The 16,048-nt window shown below is 43.1% G+C and overlaps 1 protein-coding gene across 4 annotated transcripts in view; it reads left to right on the top strand.

The window, feature by feature from the left end:
• The window catches only part of LOC148376947 (uncharacterized), a 45,042-nt gene that overhangs the window by 15,229 nt on the left and 13,765 nt on the right, over positions 1-16,048 (top strand). The window contains exons 1-3 of one of the 4 annotated variants that reach the window (XM_088350998.1): positions 754-987; positions 11,997-12,372; positions 15,729-15,980. The exons of 2 other annotated variants lie outside the window; for them this stretch is intronic. In XM_088350998.1, coding sequence (XP_088207124.1) covers positions 867-987; positions 11,997-12,372; positions 15,729-15,834 — 603 coding nt within the window. In that variant the 5' untranslated portion in view covers positions 754-866 and the 3' untranslated portion in view covers positions 15,835-15,980. Of the gene's footprint in view, positions 1-753; positions 988-11,996; positions 12,373-15,728; positions 15,981-16,048 lie in introns of those variants that run through there. One more of the 4 variants, XM_088350981.1, reaches the window with a different exon arrangement.

Here is a 16,048-nt window from a genome sequence, read left to right as displayed (position 1 = left end):
TGTCCCGCCCTCTCTCCCTTTCTTTCACTCTCTGTGTCTTTTTAACCTCTTTTGCTCTAACTTCCTTTTTTCCTTTTCTCTCTTTTCTTTTTCTCTCTCCCTACCCTTCACACTTTATTTTCTCGTCTCTCCTTCTATTTGTATATTGTATTTTTTTTGCTTTATTATTGTATTGTTCTCAGCTCAGGGATGCTGCTGGAAATGTCAATTTCCCTTCGGGAATGGATAAAGTATCTATCTATCTATCTATCTATCTATCTATCTATCTATCTATCTATCTATCTATCTATCTATCTATCTTCTGTCTTTTTTATTTCTCTTTGGATTTCTTTCTTCCTCTCCCTTTCTATTCCCCCTCTCTCACGACTTTTTATCTTTTTTGTTTCTCACGCTCTCTCCCTCCCTCTCTTTTTCTTTCTTTGTCATGCCCTCTCTCCTTTTCCCTCTTATTTCTTGATCTCTCTTTTTCTCTCTCTTGAATCGACTAATCCGGCCCCTGACAGAATGTTTGTTCTATCTTGTGGCCCCCGAGTTCAAAGGACTTTGACACCCCTGATATAGAGTGAGCCTTAGAGCGAGAGCGAGAGCATTTCGAAGGGAGTGGGCTCATTAAGCCGTTTCATTCACCAACAACACAGTCAGGGAGGACGGTGTCACGGTACGATGCTAGGGGGCGCTAAAGCACCAAATAGACGGATGCCAACCGAGAAGAAGAGAAGAACCATACCTCACTGCCGCCATTGTTCGTGTGCCGCCATTGTTTGCGGCTTCTTGGCTTTCCGCTCCAGTCGTGTGCACAATTTAACTCCAATTAACTCCATTTAACACCGTCAAAGAGTTAACGACGAGCTTTAAAGTTGTCTAAAATGTGCGAGAGACAGAAAGGACATTGGAAAGAGGAGCTTCAAAAAGCGACCGAGCGAGAAGATCGACGGCTAAACCAAGTTAGCATTAGCAAGGAGCTACGAGTAGTCTCAAACGGAGCCGGTGAGTCATTTTCATTTCCTATCTTCTTGTTTTCTTCTCTTTCAGTCTTTTGCACGACAAATGTTGAAATCATACTCCATAGTTTTGATGCATCTGTAAGGGGACACAGGTGGATGGTCTAGCTCCAGCTGGCGTTACACATTTGTTTTATATATTTTTGTTTTTGTTGTTCTTTTAGCTAATCTGCGAAATAGATGGCAAATGTCAGTCTCACGCGAAACCATTTACTTGTTGCCATTAAGAGTGATTTATTGGACAAGGCTCATTCAATCACGGGATATCCCTTTTAACATAAATAAAAATACAAATATATAATATACATATTAAAATCACAGTACACGCTTAACCCAGTCCTGCATAACGTAGCATGCTTTATTCCGTTGCTTATGCTAACGGACGACTCACTCGTACTATTTCATTTTTTGTCAACTTTACAGACATCACAAACAACCTTTACAAACATATTATCCTCCTCACAGTAAGTGTGTTACCAGTATAAACATCTCTCACCTGCAGAATAGATGGTAAATGTCAGTCTCACACGACACCATTTACTTGTTGCCACTAAGTCTCATTAAATCACGTGAAGTCCCCGTGAGACTTGCCCCAAAACACCCTTCCCTGACCCGTGAGACGATGTCATCTAGTGGTGATTTACTGGTACTTCACTTTTACGGCTTTACAAAACAACACCAAAATATAACATTTGAACTAGTCAGCAACCCTTGTTGCGCCACACATCTCCTTCGAGGGGCGAATCCATCGGGTTGGCGCGGAGACCGAACGAACTCCACGCTCTTGCGACCAAAATAGGATTTAACCTCGCAGTTTAAGAAAATTTTTGCTCAAAATGATTGTCATCGTCGCCATTCCTTCTCCTTGTTTGTTTTTTAGTTTGAACAAATTGGATTGACACTTTTAACTGCAAATAAACACATTCACAATTTCATGATATCATAATCTAACAAGATGAGGTTTGAACAATTTTTATCGACACTTTTAGCAGTAATTAAATATATTCGCAATTTCATGATATCATAATCTAACATAATCTAACACAACTTCATCAAAGCGGCGCTGCCACGAGCGGCTGCCTTTTCCAGCAGCTGCCCTATCGTTTTATCGTCTGCTCCTATCTTCCGTGTTTTTTCTTCCCGTTTTGACAACTACACTATGGATTACTTCTATCCTATGGGACATGGGTTTTAGCACAAAAAATGCGTGTATTCAAGGAATTTCAACTTCTTGCCCCGGAGAATTCTCGTGCCGGCGTGATGAAGGGGCTTATCGTGGAAGAAGAGCCAGAGCTAGCGAAGCGGCTAGCGGCGTTATAAGTCTTCGGTACCATCCGTAATCATGGTGAATGCGAACTCATGAACAAATAAGATCATCCAGTGCCGATGGAAAACATCGAAGCGCACAGGGAGCGCAGTTGCTGTGTTTTGCGGAAACGTGGCTCACGTTTAGCATTCCGGACGCTAACGTGTAGCCACCCGGAGCCACCTGGAGAAATCCGGCTTCAACGTCGCTGAACAGAGACACGAAAGCCGGGGGGAATCGGAGAGGAGGCGGACTTGCTAACACGAGGTGGTGTATCCCTGGATTTTCACAAAGAAAAGATTTCCATCTGCCGCAGGAATGTCGAACTTTTGGACGTTTGTGACGTCATCCGCTCCGCTACAAGCACCCCTAGGGCATCATGTTCATCTGTTAATAAACAACGGGGTAGACTGCTGGAAGTGTGAATTTCCCTACGGGGATGAATCAAGTATCTATCTATCTAATAAGATGAGGTTTGAACAATTTTTATTCGTCCTCCTCGTATGCGCTTTCGTGCGGAATAAACCTAAAATGGCGCAGACTACTTGCTATTATTGTACGGTATTAAGGAGCCATAAAAGTTAAATATTTAGATAGATAGATACTCGATTCATACATTCTGCAGTATCCTTTTGTTGAAAAATAAAATAATAAATATATAGATTACAAAAATACTCAATATAACGTTTTGCTATAGAGCAGGGATGTCAAACTCATTTGACGTCGGGGGGCCACACCATAGAAGAAACATTCTGTCAGGGGCCGGACGAGTAGATTTGAGAGAAAGAAAAAAAAAGATAAAGAAATAAGACAAAGAGGGAGGGAAAAGGAGAGAGGGCGGGACATTGAAAGAAAGAGAGAGGGGGCGTGAGAAACAAAAGATAAAAAGTTGTGAGAGGGGGGGAATAAAAAAGGAGAGAAAGAAAAATCCAGAAGGAGAGAACAGGGAAAAGAAAGTGCCTAGGGTAGGAAGAGAGAAAGAGAAAAGAGAGCAAAGGAAGTTGGAGCAAAAGAAGTTCAAAAGACAGAGAGAGAGAAAGAGACAAAGAACCACAAAGGAAGAGAAAAAGAGACACAGAGAGTGAAAGAGACAGAGTGGGAGAAAAGGGGTGGAAAACAAAGAGAGAGAGAGAGAGAGAGAGAGAGAGAGAGAGAGAGAGAGAGAGAGAGAGAGAAAGAAAGAAAAAGAAATCCAAGTGCAATGTCTTTGTGAGAGGCACCTTTCTTTGGCTTTGGCAACATCAAGTTGACATATTTCCACCTGCAGCTTGTTTTTCTCTTGCGCTTCTCTGAGTGTGGTCTCGCGGTCCGGATTGGATCCCTTAGCGGGCCTGACTTGGCCCGCGGGCCGCCCGTTCGACACCCGCGGAATAAGGTTTCGACGAGTTCCAAAAACCCTAAAGTTGGGTATTTTCTGGACTTTGAACATTTCCTAAACTGCAATCTGACTCCGAGACAAAAAAGAAAAAAATACCAAAACGAAAAAGTAGTGAAAAGCTGAAAAAAAAACAAAAAGAGGAAAAATAGAAGGAAAATTCCGGAAAAAAAGAAACAAAGGAAAAAAGTAAATAGTGAACAAAAAGAAAAAGTAACAACTAGGAAAAAAATGAATACAATAAGATTTTTTATAAAGGAATTAAAAAAAAAGGAAAAAACTTGATATGTGACATCAACTGTCAAGTTTGGACATGTTTGATCATGATTTATATATATATATATATATATATATATATATATATATATATATATATATATATACATTATATATTATAATAGCAGTTCGGAGTACCCACCCTTCTTGGGGTCCTTAGAGGGTGTGCTTGAGAGCGCGCCCCCTGGGGACTCCCTCGTACTGCTGGGAGACTTCAACGCTCACGTGGGCAATGACAGTGAGACCTGGAAGGGCGTGATTGGGAAGAACGGCCCCCCTGACCTGAACCCGAGTGGTGTTTCGTTATTGGACTTCTGTGCTCGTCATGGTCTGTCCATAATGAACACCATGTTCAGACATAAGGGTGTCCATATGTGCACTTGGCACCAGGACACCCTAGGCCGTAGTTCGATGATCGACTTTGTCATCGTTTCGTCGGACCTGCGTCCGCATGTTCTGGACGCTCGGGTGAAGAGAGGGGCGGAGCTGTCAACTGATCACCTCCTGGTGGTGAGTTGGCTTCGATGGTGGGGGAAGATGCCGGCCCGACCCGGCAGACCCAAGGTGTTGTGAGGGTCTGTTGGGAACGGCTGGCAGAATCTCCTGTCAGAAGAAGTTTCAATTCGCACCTCCGGCAGAACTTCGCCCATGTCCCGAGGGAGGCGGGGGACATTGAGTCCGAGTGGACCTTGTTCCGCGGCCGATCAGAGCTGTGGCCGCAAGGTTGTCGGTGCCTGCCGCGGTGGCAACCCTCAGACCCGTTGGTGGTCACCGGCGGTGAGGGATGCCGTCAAGCTGAAGAAGGAGTCTTATCGGGCCTTCCTGGCCTGTGGGACTCTGGAAGCAGCTGGCAGGTATCGGCTGGCCAAGCGGAATGCGGCTTTGGCGGTTGCCGAGGCAAAAACTCGGGCATGGGAGGAGTTTGGCGAGGCCACGGAAGCCGACTTCCGAACGGCTTCGAGGAAATTCTGGTCCACCATCCGACGTCTTAGGGGGAGGAAGCGGTGTGCCATCGACACTGTGTATAGTGCCGATGGGGCGCTGCTGACCTCGACCCGGGACGTTGTGAATCGGTGGGCGGAGTACTTCGAAGACCTCCTCAATTCCACCGGCACGTCTTCCTCTGGGGAAGCAGAGCCTGAGGACTCTGGGTTGGGCTCTCGTATCACTGGGGTTGAAGTCACCGAGGTTGTCAAAAAACTCCTCGGTGGCAGGGCCCCGGGGGTCGATGAGATCCGCCCGGACTTCATTAAGGCTCTGGATGTTGTGGGCGTGTCATGGTTGACGCGCCTCTGCAACATCGCGTGGATATCGGGGACAGTGCCTCTGGACTGGCAGACTGGGGTGGTGGTTCCCGTCTTTAAGAAGGGGGACCGGAGAGTGTGTTGTGTGAATCACACTTCTCAGCCTCCCTGGTAAGGTCTTTTCAGGGGTACTGGAGAGGAGGGTCCGCCAGGAAGTCGAATCTCGGATTCAGGAGGAACAGTGTGGTTTTCGTCCTGGCCGTGGAACACTGGACCAGCTCTATACACTCTTCAGGGTCTTTGAGGGTGCATGGAAGTTTGCCTGTCCGGTCTACATGTGTTTTGTGGACTTGGGGAAGGCATTCGACCGTGTTCCTCGGGAGGCCTTGTGGGGGGGTGTTTCGGGAGTATGGGGTACCGCACAGTCTTATCCGGGCTGTGCGGTCCCTGTATGCATGGTGCCAGAGTCTGGTCCGCATTGCCGGCAATAAGTCGGATTCGTTCCCGGTGAGGGTTGGGCTCCGCCAGCTGCCCTTTGTCACCGATTCTGTTCATAACTTTTATGGACAGAATTTCTAGGCGCAGCCTTGGCGGGGGTGGAGTCCGGTTTGGGGGCCTCAGCATTGCGTCACTGCATTTTTGTTTTTGCTTTAGTTACTCTTCCGGGTTATCAAGTGGCGGCAATTTTGTGTCTCCCACGTCGTCGCGATTCAGATTCCAGCTATACCAGAATTCTGGACTGAGATTTTTCAGCTTGAACTGTTGGAAAGTTTCAGAGTTGTATCGGCGACGTCGGCTCGGTGCGGGGAAGCGGCAGTCAAGCTAGCTTCGGCTCGGATGTGACTCGCCTTCACTCCCCGCCTTCACTCCCCCGCAGCCGCTTTCTTTCCTGCTCGCCGACCGTCCGGCTTTCTGGGTGACTCTGCGGTGTCGAATCGTCTTGTCGCTCGTTTGAGTGTGCTTCGTCAAGAGTGAGTTGCCATAACGCCAAAAGTGTGTCGCCACAACGTCAAAGATCGGACATTGTTGACGCTGGCAAATATGGCGGCGCTACTTGTATAGCGACCGACAGCCGGGGAAACTAAGTCCGGCGAAAATAACAACTTGGGACGGTGCCGTAAGAGGAAGGTGAAGTTTTCAAGATGCCGAGCAGGGATAAAGAACTCGAGGAAATTAAAAAGTCACTCGGCTTTTTAATGGATAAAATGGACATCGTCACCAGACAACAGGACACAATTTTGAGTCTAATGGCGGAAATCAAAGACCTAAAAAACGAAAACATGGAGAAGGAAAAGAGGATTATTGCGCTTGAAGGACGCGTAGCAGATCTGGAACAGTATACCAGGATAAATGACATCATTATCACCGGTCTGGAGATCAAACCTCGGAACTACGCCAAAGCTGTGGCAAATACAAATATTGGAACAGATGCTGATGAGGATTCTGCTGAGCAACAGGTCATTGCTTTTATGGGTAAAAAAGGCATATCCATCAATGCTGAGGACATAGAAGCATGTCACCAATTAACAAGAGGTGACAACCGACCCAAGGCGACCATCGTAAGGTTTGTCAACAGAAAACGGAAACATGAAATCCTTAAGCAAGGGAAAAAACTAAAAGGGACTAATGTTTATTTAAATGAACACTTAAGCAAAAAAAACTCTGACATTGCAAGACAGGCTCGATTTTTGAGGAAAACAAACAAAATACAAGGAACTTGGACTTCAAACTGCAGAGTATACATAAAGTTAAACGGCACTCCGGAACAAGCAAAAATATTATGGGTTCGAGAAATGCAGGAGCTGGACAGATTTGCCTGAAGTATAACAATGGCATCCTGGACCGACAATATGGACACCTTTATTACAGATCACGATATAAAAATCCATCATAAAATATTAGGCCATGATTTACCGGAACTGAGCATTGTTAATCACACTGACTCCAATAATTCAAGATTAGATGACGTCGATCCTGACTACAAATTCATATCAGCTAGCTCAGACAATTGCAAATATTATACTGGAAATGAATACAATACCTTTGTTAAATCTGAAGACAAATTCTCAATAATACACTTTAACAGTAGAAGTATGTACACAAATTTTGATGACATCACTGAATACTTACAACAATTTAAGAACCCGTTTAGTGTTATTGCAGTTTCTGAAACGTGGTTCAGTGAGGGAAGGGGTGTAAATTTTGAATTAAACAACTATAATCTGAACTATGTAAATAGAACTAACAAAATAGGAGGTGGAGTAGCTATTTATGTGCAGAAAAGATTAAAATCGAAAATATTACAAAACATGTCATTTGTCATTGACGATTTACTTGAATGTATTACAATAGAAATTATAAATGAAAAAAGGAAAAATATTATAGTCAGTTGTGTGTATAGAACACCGGGCTCAAATCTGGAAACCTTCACAAACTGGGCTGAAAAAACATATTCAGCAATAAGCGCCAAAACACTATTTATTTGTGGAGATTTCAACATCGATCTAATGAATCCAAACAAACATCAAAACATTGATGACTATATTAATATGATGTACAGTATGAGTTTGTACCCAACTATATTAAGGCCTAGTAGATTCACTTCACACAGTGCAACACTCATTGACAATATATTTACAAATAATATGGAATTTACAAACGTCAGCGGGTTACTGGTTTGTGATATTTCTGATCACCTACCAGTATTTACAGTGTATGATGAAAAGGTTACTAGACAAGAATCAATTAAGGATTATGTTTACAAACGAGTTAGAACTGAAGCGACTATTATATCACTGTATGATGACTTAGTTAAACAAAACTGGAATGCTATATATGGTACAGATGATGTGGATGGTGCGTTTGACATATTTTTGGAAATATTCACCAACAAGTACAACAAAAATTGCCCAATGAGACAAATTCATATTAAGAATAAATCTGTAAACCATCCATGGATAACTAAGGGTTTACATAATGCCTGTAAGAAAAAAAACTACTTATATAGAAAATTTATTAAACTAAGAACTAAGGAAGCCGAAACCCGGTATAAAACGTATAAAAACAAATTGACAGGAATATTAAGGGCAAGCAAGAAATTATACTATACCAATTTATTACATCATAACAAAAGTAATATCAAAGGTATTTGGGATATATTAAATAGTATAATAAAAGGAAAGAATGTAAGCAATGCATCTCCAAACTATTTTATTGATAAGAACAGTGAAAATGATCATTTTAATCGAGTTGTGGAGAATTTCAATCGTTATTTTGTAAATGTTGGGCCAGAGCTCGCTGCAAATATCCCAGAGTGCAGCGGTAAACAATTTGAGTCACTGATAAAAATGAACTCCAAGACCATGTTTTTATCCGGCGTTACGGAATCAGAAATCTTAGACGTGGTTAACAACTGTAAAAACAAAACGTCTATGGATTGTTTTGACATCGACATGGTACTAATTAAGCAAATTATAAACAGCATTGTGAAACCATTGACCTACATCTGTAATCTATCGTTTCTAACAGGCACATTTCCAAATCAAATGAAAATAGCAAAAGTTATACCAATATACAAAAATGGGAACAAGCACATTTTTACAAACTATAGACCGGTATCTCTGCTTCCTCAGTTCTCTAAAATATTAGAGAGACTTTACAATAATAGACTGGAACAATTTGTAGATAAACATAAATTGATTAATGAAAGTCAATATGGTTTTAGAGCAAACAGATCAGCAACAATGGCAATTATTGATGCAGTAGAAGAAATCACCCACAGTATAGAAAAGAAGAGATACGCAGTCGGGGTATTTATTGACTTAAAAAAAGCATTTGATACCATTAATCATAATATACTATTAAAAAAACTGGAAAGATATGGCATCAGGGGAGTGGCTCTGAAATGGATTCAAAGTTATTTGACGGGGAGGAAGCAATATGTAAAAATGGGAGAGTTTTCATCTGAATATTTGGACATCTGTTGTGGAGTACCACAGGGTTCTATCCTGGGACCAAAGCTATTTAATTTATATATTAACGATATTTTTAATGTCTCAAAACTATTGAAAATAGTAGTATTTGCCGACGACACTAACATTTTCTATTCAAATGATAACTATATGGATTTGGTAACCTGTATTAATCGTGAACTAATTAACCTAAAAATATGGATGGATATAAATAAATTATCTTTAAATTTAAATAAAACCAAAGTAATATTCTTTGGTAATCGTAAGGCAAATCAAGATTTAGAAGTAAAAATGGATGGTGTAACAATAGACATTGTATCAGAAATTAAGTTTTTAGGGGTCATAATAGACAAAAAATTAAGTTGGAAAACACACATCAGACACATACAAACAAAGGTATCTAAAAGCATTTCAATAATTAATAAAACCAAAGTTCTTTTACATTATAATGCATTGTATTTATTATATTGTTCTCTCGTTCTGCTATATTTAACCTATGGTGCAGAAGTCTGGGGCAATAATTACAAAAGTTCACTACAGCCCCTTTTTATCCTTCAGAAACGTGCAATAAGAACCATACACAGGGTAGGATATCGGGATCATACCAATATTTTATTCATGCAGTCCAATTTATTGAAATTGGATGATTTAATAAAATTTTTCACTTCACAACTGTTATTTAAGGTCAACAAAAACATAGTGCCAGAAAACATACAAAGATTATTCACTCGGAAAGAGGGAAATTATAACTTGAGGGGCTGTGGTGAATTCAAAATCCCAAAGGTGAGAACCACCAGGAGAAGTATGTGTGTGTCTGTGTGTGGAGTCAGACTTTGGAATAATTTGCAAAATGAAATCAAACAATGTCCAAATATCCATGTGTTCAAAATTAAATACAAAAAAGCATTACTGGCGAAATATAGAGATGAAGAAAATGGGAGATGAGGGAGACTGGAAATACTGCACTTCAAACTGGCTAACTTGTTGTTATTGTACTATTATCACATCAGAACTGTTATAAGTATTGTGTTTATTTTTATTGATATTGCCACTGGTGCCGCAGTGACATTATGCGCATTATGACGTTGAGGGATGGGTATTGCGAAGATTAGTGTATAAAATAGGTGATTATTGTAACTATTATAAATATTGATATCTGACCTATGTAATAAGTATATCCATGAGATTTTGTTGTATTGGACACAAGAGGAGCTATTTATAAAATGTATTTAATAGGGAAGATAAAGGGGTAGGAAAAATAAGCATCTGCTTCTGACTACCCCTTTTCGAACATGTGTGACATTATTTCGTTGTTGACTCATTGTTTTTGTCCTGTTTTTTATTTTGATGTTCGAAATAAAGTTTTCATTCATTCATTCATTCATTCAGATGACGTGGTGCTGTTGGCTTCCTCAGCCCGTGATCTTCAGCTCTCGCTGGAGCGATTCGCAACCGAGTGTGAAGCGGCCGGGATGGGGATCAGCACCTCCAAGTCCGAGGCCATGGTTCTCAGTCGGAAAAGGGTGGTATGCTCCCTCCGTGTCGGGGAGGAGGTCTTGCCCCAAGTGGAGGAGTTCAAGTACCTTGGGGTCTTGTTCACGAGTGAGGGTAGGATGGAACGGGAGATCGACAGACGGGTCAATGCAGCGTCTGCCGTCATTCGGACCCTGTACCGGTCCGTCGTGGTGAAGAGGGAGCTGAGCCGAAAGGCAAAGCTCTCGATCTACGTTCCTACCCTCACCTATGGTCATGAACTTTGGGTCATGACCGAAAGAACTCCATCCCGGATACAAGCGGCCGAAATGAGTTTCCTCCGCATGGTGGCTGGGTTCTCCCTTAGAGATAGGGTGAGAAGCTCAGTCATCCGGGAGGGACTCGGAGTAGAGCCACTGCTCCTCTGCGTTGAGAGGAGCCAGTTGAGGTGGCTCGGGCATCTAATAAGGATGCCTCCTGGACGCCTCCCTCGGGAGGTGTTCCGGGCATGTCCCACCGGCAGGAGGCCCCGGGGGCGGCACAGGACACGTTGGAGAGACTATGTCTCTCGGCTGGCTTGGGAACGCCTCGGGGTCCCGTCGGATGAGCTGGAGGAAGTGGCTGGGGATAGGGACGTCTGGGCTTCCCTTTTAACGCTGCTGCCCCCGCGACCCGACCTCGGATAAGCGGAAGACAATGGATGGATGGATGGATGATCATGATTTAGTTGCCACACCTTGGATTGCCGTTGCTCACTGTTGTTTCAAGTGGTGCTCACCGACTTTGTGAACGCTTAGACCCGTGGAAAACTAGAGGGAACATTGGTCCGGGAGCTCCTCTGTTATAATTCATGCCGACGGAATGTTTACGCCACATGACCACCCAGCCTCTGGCTGATTGGTCCGCGCCGTGTTGACGCAATTGTCCCGATCGACCTTCGAAGCATCGGGCAAAGGGTGATAGGTCATCGCCCTCGACCCCAGGCGAGGTGAAATGTCATTGTTACCTACACAAACCGAAACCATCTCTCTCTTGCGCTCTCTCTTTCTCTCTTTCTTTGTCCCGCCCTCTCTCCTTTTCCCTCCCTCTTTCTCTTGTTTCTCAATTTCTCTTTCTCTCTTTAATCTTCTAGTCCGGCCCCCGACAGAATGTTTCTTCTATCGTGTGGCCCCCCGAGTTCAAATGAGTCTGACACACCTGATTTAGAGTATTTAGAGTGTTTGTTTTGCAAAAATCCACAAAGTAGTGAACCCGCAATAATCGAGGCCATGCCTTTGCTGTAAATCTTTTTGATTTTTTTTGCGTTTGAAAAGACATTCTACACATTGATGTGTGTCTTGTGTCCTGCAGATGTCACTGTAGAGAATCTTCTTCCTCGGCAACAAGAGACGATGTTCGGTGGCGTGAAACCGGAGGAAGATGAGTTTTTAGAGACGTTTGACATGAAAAAGGAGGAGGAGGATTTGGAGCGTGTTGACATTAGAAAGGAGCAAAAAGACTTAGAGAGTGTTGACATCAAGAAAGAAGAGGAGGATGATTCTGAGCTGGTTGAGGTTAAAGAAGAGGAAGATTTAAGAGCGTTTCCGGTGACGGGGGCCTTTTTAACCTCCCAAGATCAACACGAGAACAAGGAGAAGGTGTCTCCGAGCTCCGCAAGAACAGATGATGACGACACGTCCGATAATGGCGAAAAACAGTTTGAGAACGATAATCACAAATGCTCGCGGTGCGAAAAGTCCTTTAGATACAAGTGCGGTTTGAAACGACATTCAATCGTCCACACTGGGGAAAAACCCTTTTCTTGCTCAGTTTGTGGTCAGAAATTTGGCAGAAAATCAAACTTAAAAACACACACAAGGACCCACACGGGTGAAAAACCATTTGCCTGTTTAGTTTGTGGTAAAAAATTCAGCCAAATAACACACTTAAAAACGCACACAAGGACCCACACGGGTGAAAAACCCTTTCCCTGTTCAGTTTGCGGTCAAAAATTTTCCCTGAAATCGCATTTAAAAAGGCACGGGAGAACACACACTGGTGAAAAACCGTTTGCCTGTTCAGTTTGTGGTCAAAACTTTGGCCTTAGATCACACTTAAAAGAACACACCAGGACCCACACGGGTGAAAACCCCTTTTCCTGCTCAGTTTGTGGTCAGAAATTTGGCCATAAATCACACTTAATAACACATACAAGGACCCACACTGGGGAAAAACCTTTTGCCTGTTCATTTTGTGGTAAAAACTTTGGCCTTAGATCACACTTAAAAGAACACACAAGGACCCACACTGGTGAAAAACCCTTTTCCTGCTCTGTTTGTGGTCAGAAATTTGGCCATAAATCACGCTTAAAAGAACACACAAGGACCCACACGGGTGAAAAACCCTTTTCCTGCTCAGTTTGTGGTCAGAAATTCGGCCGAAAATCACACTTAATAACACATACAAGGACCCACACTGGTGAAAAACCCTTTTCCTGCTCAGTTTGTGGTCAGAAATTTGGCCATAAATCACACTTAAAAGAACACACCAGGACCCACACGGGTGAAAAACCCTTTTCCTGCTCAGTTTGTGGTCAGAAATTTGGCCGAGAATCAAACTTAAAAACACACACAAGGACCCACACTGGTGAAAAACCTTTTGCTTGTTTAGTTTGTGGTCAAAAATTCAACCAAATAGCACACTTAAAAACGCACACAAGAACCCACACTGGTGAGAAACCCTTTTCCTGCTCTGTTTGTGGTCAAAGATTTGGTGATAAGTCAAACTTAATATCCCACACTACAACCCACACGGGTGAAAAACCGTTTGCCTGTTCATTTTGTGGTCAAAACTTTGGCCTTAGATCACACTTAAAAGAACACACCAGGACCCACACGGGTGAAAACCCCTTTTCCTGCTCAGTTTGTGGTCAGAAATTTGGCCATATATCACACTTAATAACACATACAAGGACCCACACTGGGGAAAAACCTTTTGCCTGTTCATTTTGTGGTAAAAACTTTGGCCTTAGATCACACTTAAAAGAACACACAAGGACCCACACTGGTGAAAAACCCTTTTCCTGCTCTGTTTGTGGTCAGAAATTTGGCCATAAATCACGCTTAGAAGAACACACAAGGACCCACACGGGTGAAAAACCCTTTTCCTGCTCAGTTTGTGGTCAGAAATTCGGCCGAAAATCACACTTAATAACACATACAAGGACCCACACTGGTGAAAAACCCTTTTCCTGCTCAGTTTGTGGTCAGAAATTTGGCAGAAAATCAAACTTAAAAACACACACAAGGACCCACACGGGTGAAAAACCGTTTGCCTGTTCAGTTTGTGGTCAAAACTTCGGCCTTAGAGCCCACTTAAAAGAACACTCAAGGACCCACACTGGTGAAAAACCCCTTTCCTGCTCAGTTTGTGGTCAGAAATTCGGCCGAAAATCACACTTAAAAACACACACAAGGACCCACACTGGTGAAAAACCGTTTGCCTGTTCATTTTGTGGTCAAAACTTTGGCCTTAGATCACACTTAAAAGAACACACAAGGATCCACACTGGTGAAAAACCCTTTTCCTGCTCAGTTTGTGGTCAGAAATTTCGCAATAAATCACACTTAAAAGAACACACAAGGACCCACACTGGTGAAAAACCGTTTGCCTGTTCATTTTGTGGTCAGAAATTCGGCCGAAAATCACACTTAAAATTGCACATAAGAACCCACACTGGTGAGAAACCCTTTTCCTGCTCAGTTTGTGGTCAGAAATTCGCCCTAAAATCAAACTTAAAAACTCACACAAGAACCCACACTGGTGAGAAACCCTTTTCCTGCTCTGTTTGTGGTCAGAGATTTGGTGATAATTCAAACTTAATATCCCACACTACAACTCACACGGGTGAAAAACCTTTCGCCTGCTCCATTATTGGTCAAAAAAAAAATTAGCCGAAAGGACAATTTGTGACTCAAGAACCCACACTGGTGAGAAACCCTTTTCCTGCTCAATTTGTGGTCAGAGATTCGGTGATAAATCACACTTAAAAACACATACTTAGACCCACACGGGTGAAAAACCTTTCACCTGTTCTGTTTGTGGTAAAAAATCCAGCCAAAAGGGTAATTGGACAAGACACATAAGAACTCAAATTAGTGAAAAACCCTTAGCAAAACCCTCAGTAGGGTCGCGGGGGTGCTGGAGCCCATCTTGGCTACCTTCCGGCAGTGGGCAGGGGACACCCTCACCTGCTTGCCAGCCAGTCTCAGGGCACACGGGGACAGACGACTCACTCGCTCAGTCACACCTAGGGACAATTTGAACCGGCCATTTAACCTGACATGCGTGTTTTTGGAATCTGGGAGGAAACCCACGTAAGCACGGGGAGAACATGCAGACTCCACACGGGAAGGTTTGATCTCACGACCTCAGAACTGTCCCTAAACCCACTCCTTTCTGTCACCTGTCGTCAGTCTGCCTGCGAACCTCAGTGAACACTAGGCAAGCCTTTTTTGAGCCGTTTATGATCCTAACCACGTCTACTCTCCCGTCCCGGCTTTCAACCTCTTTTGTCCCCGACCACGTCTACTCTTCTTTCCTGGCTTACGACTTAATTCTGACCTCGTATTTGCTCTCCTATCCCGGCTACTGACCTGATTTTCCGTCCCCGACACCGCCATCGCTCGCCACGGAAGTTCCACTTCTGCGTTAGAGCGACCTGCTTCCCGCGCCCAGCGATCACCGGATGGTGGGCGCAACCCTTTCCCTTTCTTCCAATAAAACTTGAGAGAAACGCGACGCAAGTGGGTCCTGTCTCTGTTCTGGTCTTGGCACGTTTATTTAAAAAAAACAAGGTCATGCAAACTTTCCCCATCTCTAATTGGCAGATTCCTATTTTTATATTCACTATCCCTTTAATATGAGCATTTTTATGAAGGGACAGCGTTTCATATTTTGTGTCTCCCAGCGGTACGAAAAAACTTTTGTCAGAAAAACATAAGTGGATTTTTATAAAAGGCAAAAGGTACGTTATTTTTACTTTTAATTCTCATAGATGGAGAAATGTATTTTGTTAACATAACAAATTCCTTCCTTTTTCAGCATCCACAGGTTTGTCTGGCATCTTGCTGCTACGGCCACCCGAAGCGTTTTGTTGGGGATTTTTGTAGACTCGGTCTTCAATTTGATTTCAAAAGGTATTCATTAACAGGGATCAGAATTTTCCGCGGATCCGCGGATTTCCGCTGTTTTTGAACCCCAAAGGCCATTTCCGTAAATCGTCTAAATTCGATGAGAAAATATTGAAATGGTTGAAATGTTGATTATTGGTCCAGCTCACTGTCGTCATTTGTTTTCAAACACTACCACTACTCGTGAGAGGACGCTGGCGTGTATGTCGCCGCTTCTCACTCCAAAAACTT

This window comes from Urocampus carinirostris, chromosome 1, assembly GCF_059441175.1.
Source record: "Urocampus carinirostris isolate Australia breed hairy pipefish chromosome 1, RoL_Ucar_1.0, whole genome shotgun sequence".
Taxonomy (NCBI): Eukaryota; Metazoa; Chordata; class Actinopteri; order Syngnathiformes; family Syngnathidae; genus Urocampus; species Urocampus carinirostris.
The sequence above is the reverse complement of the archived record's forward strand: the minus strand, read 5'-3'. Positions and strand labels throughout refer to the sequence as shown.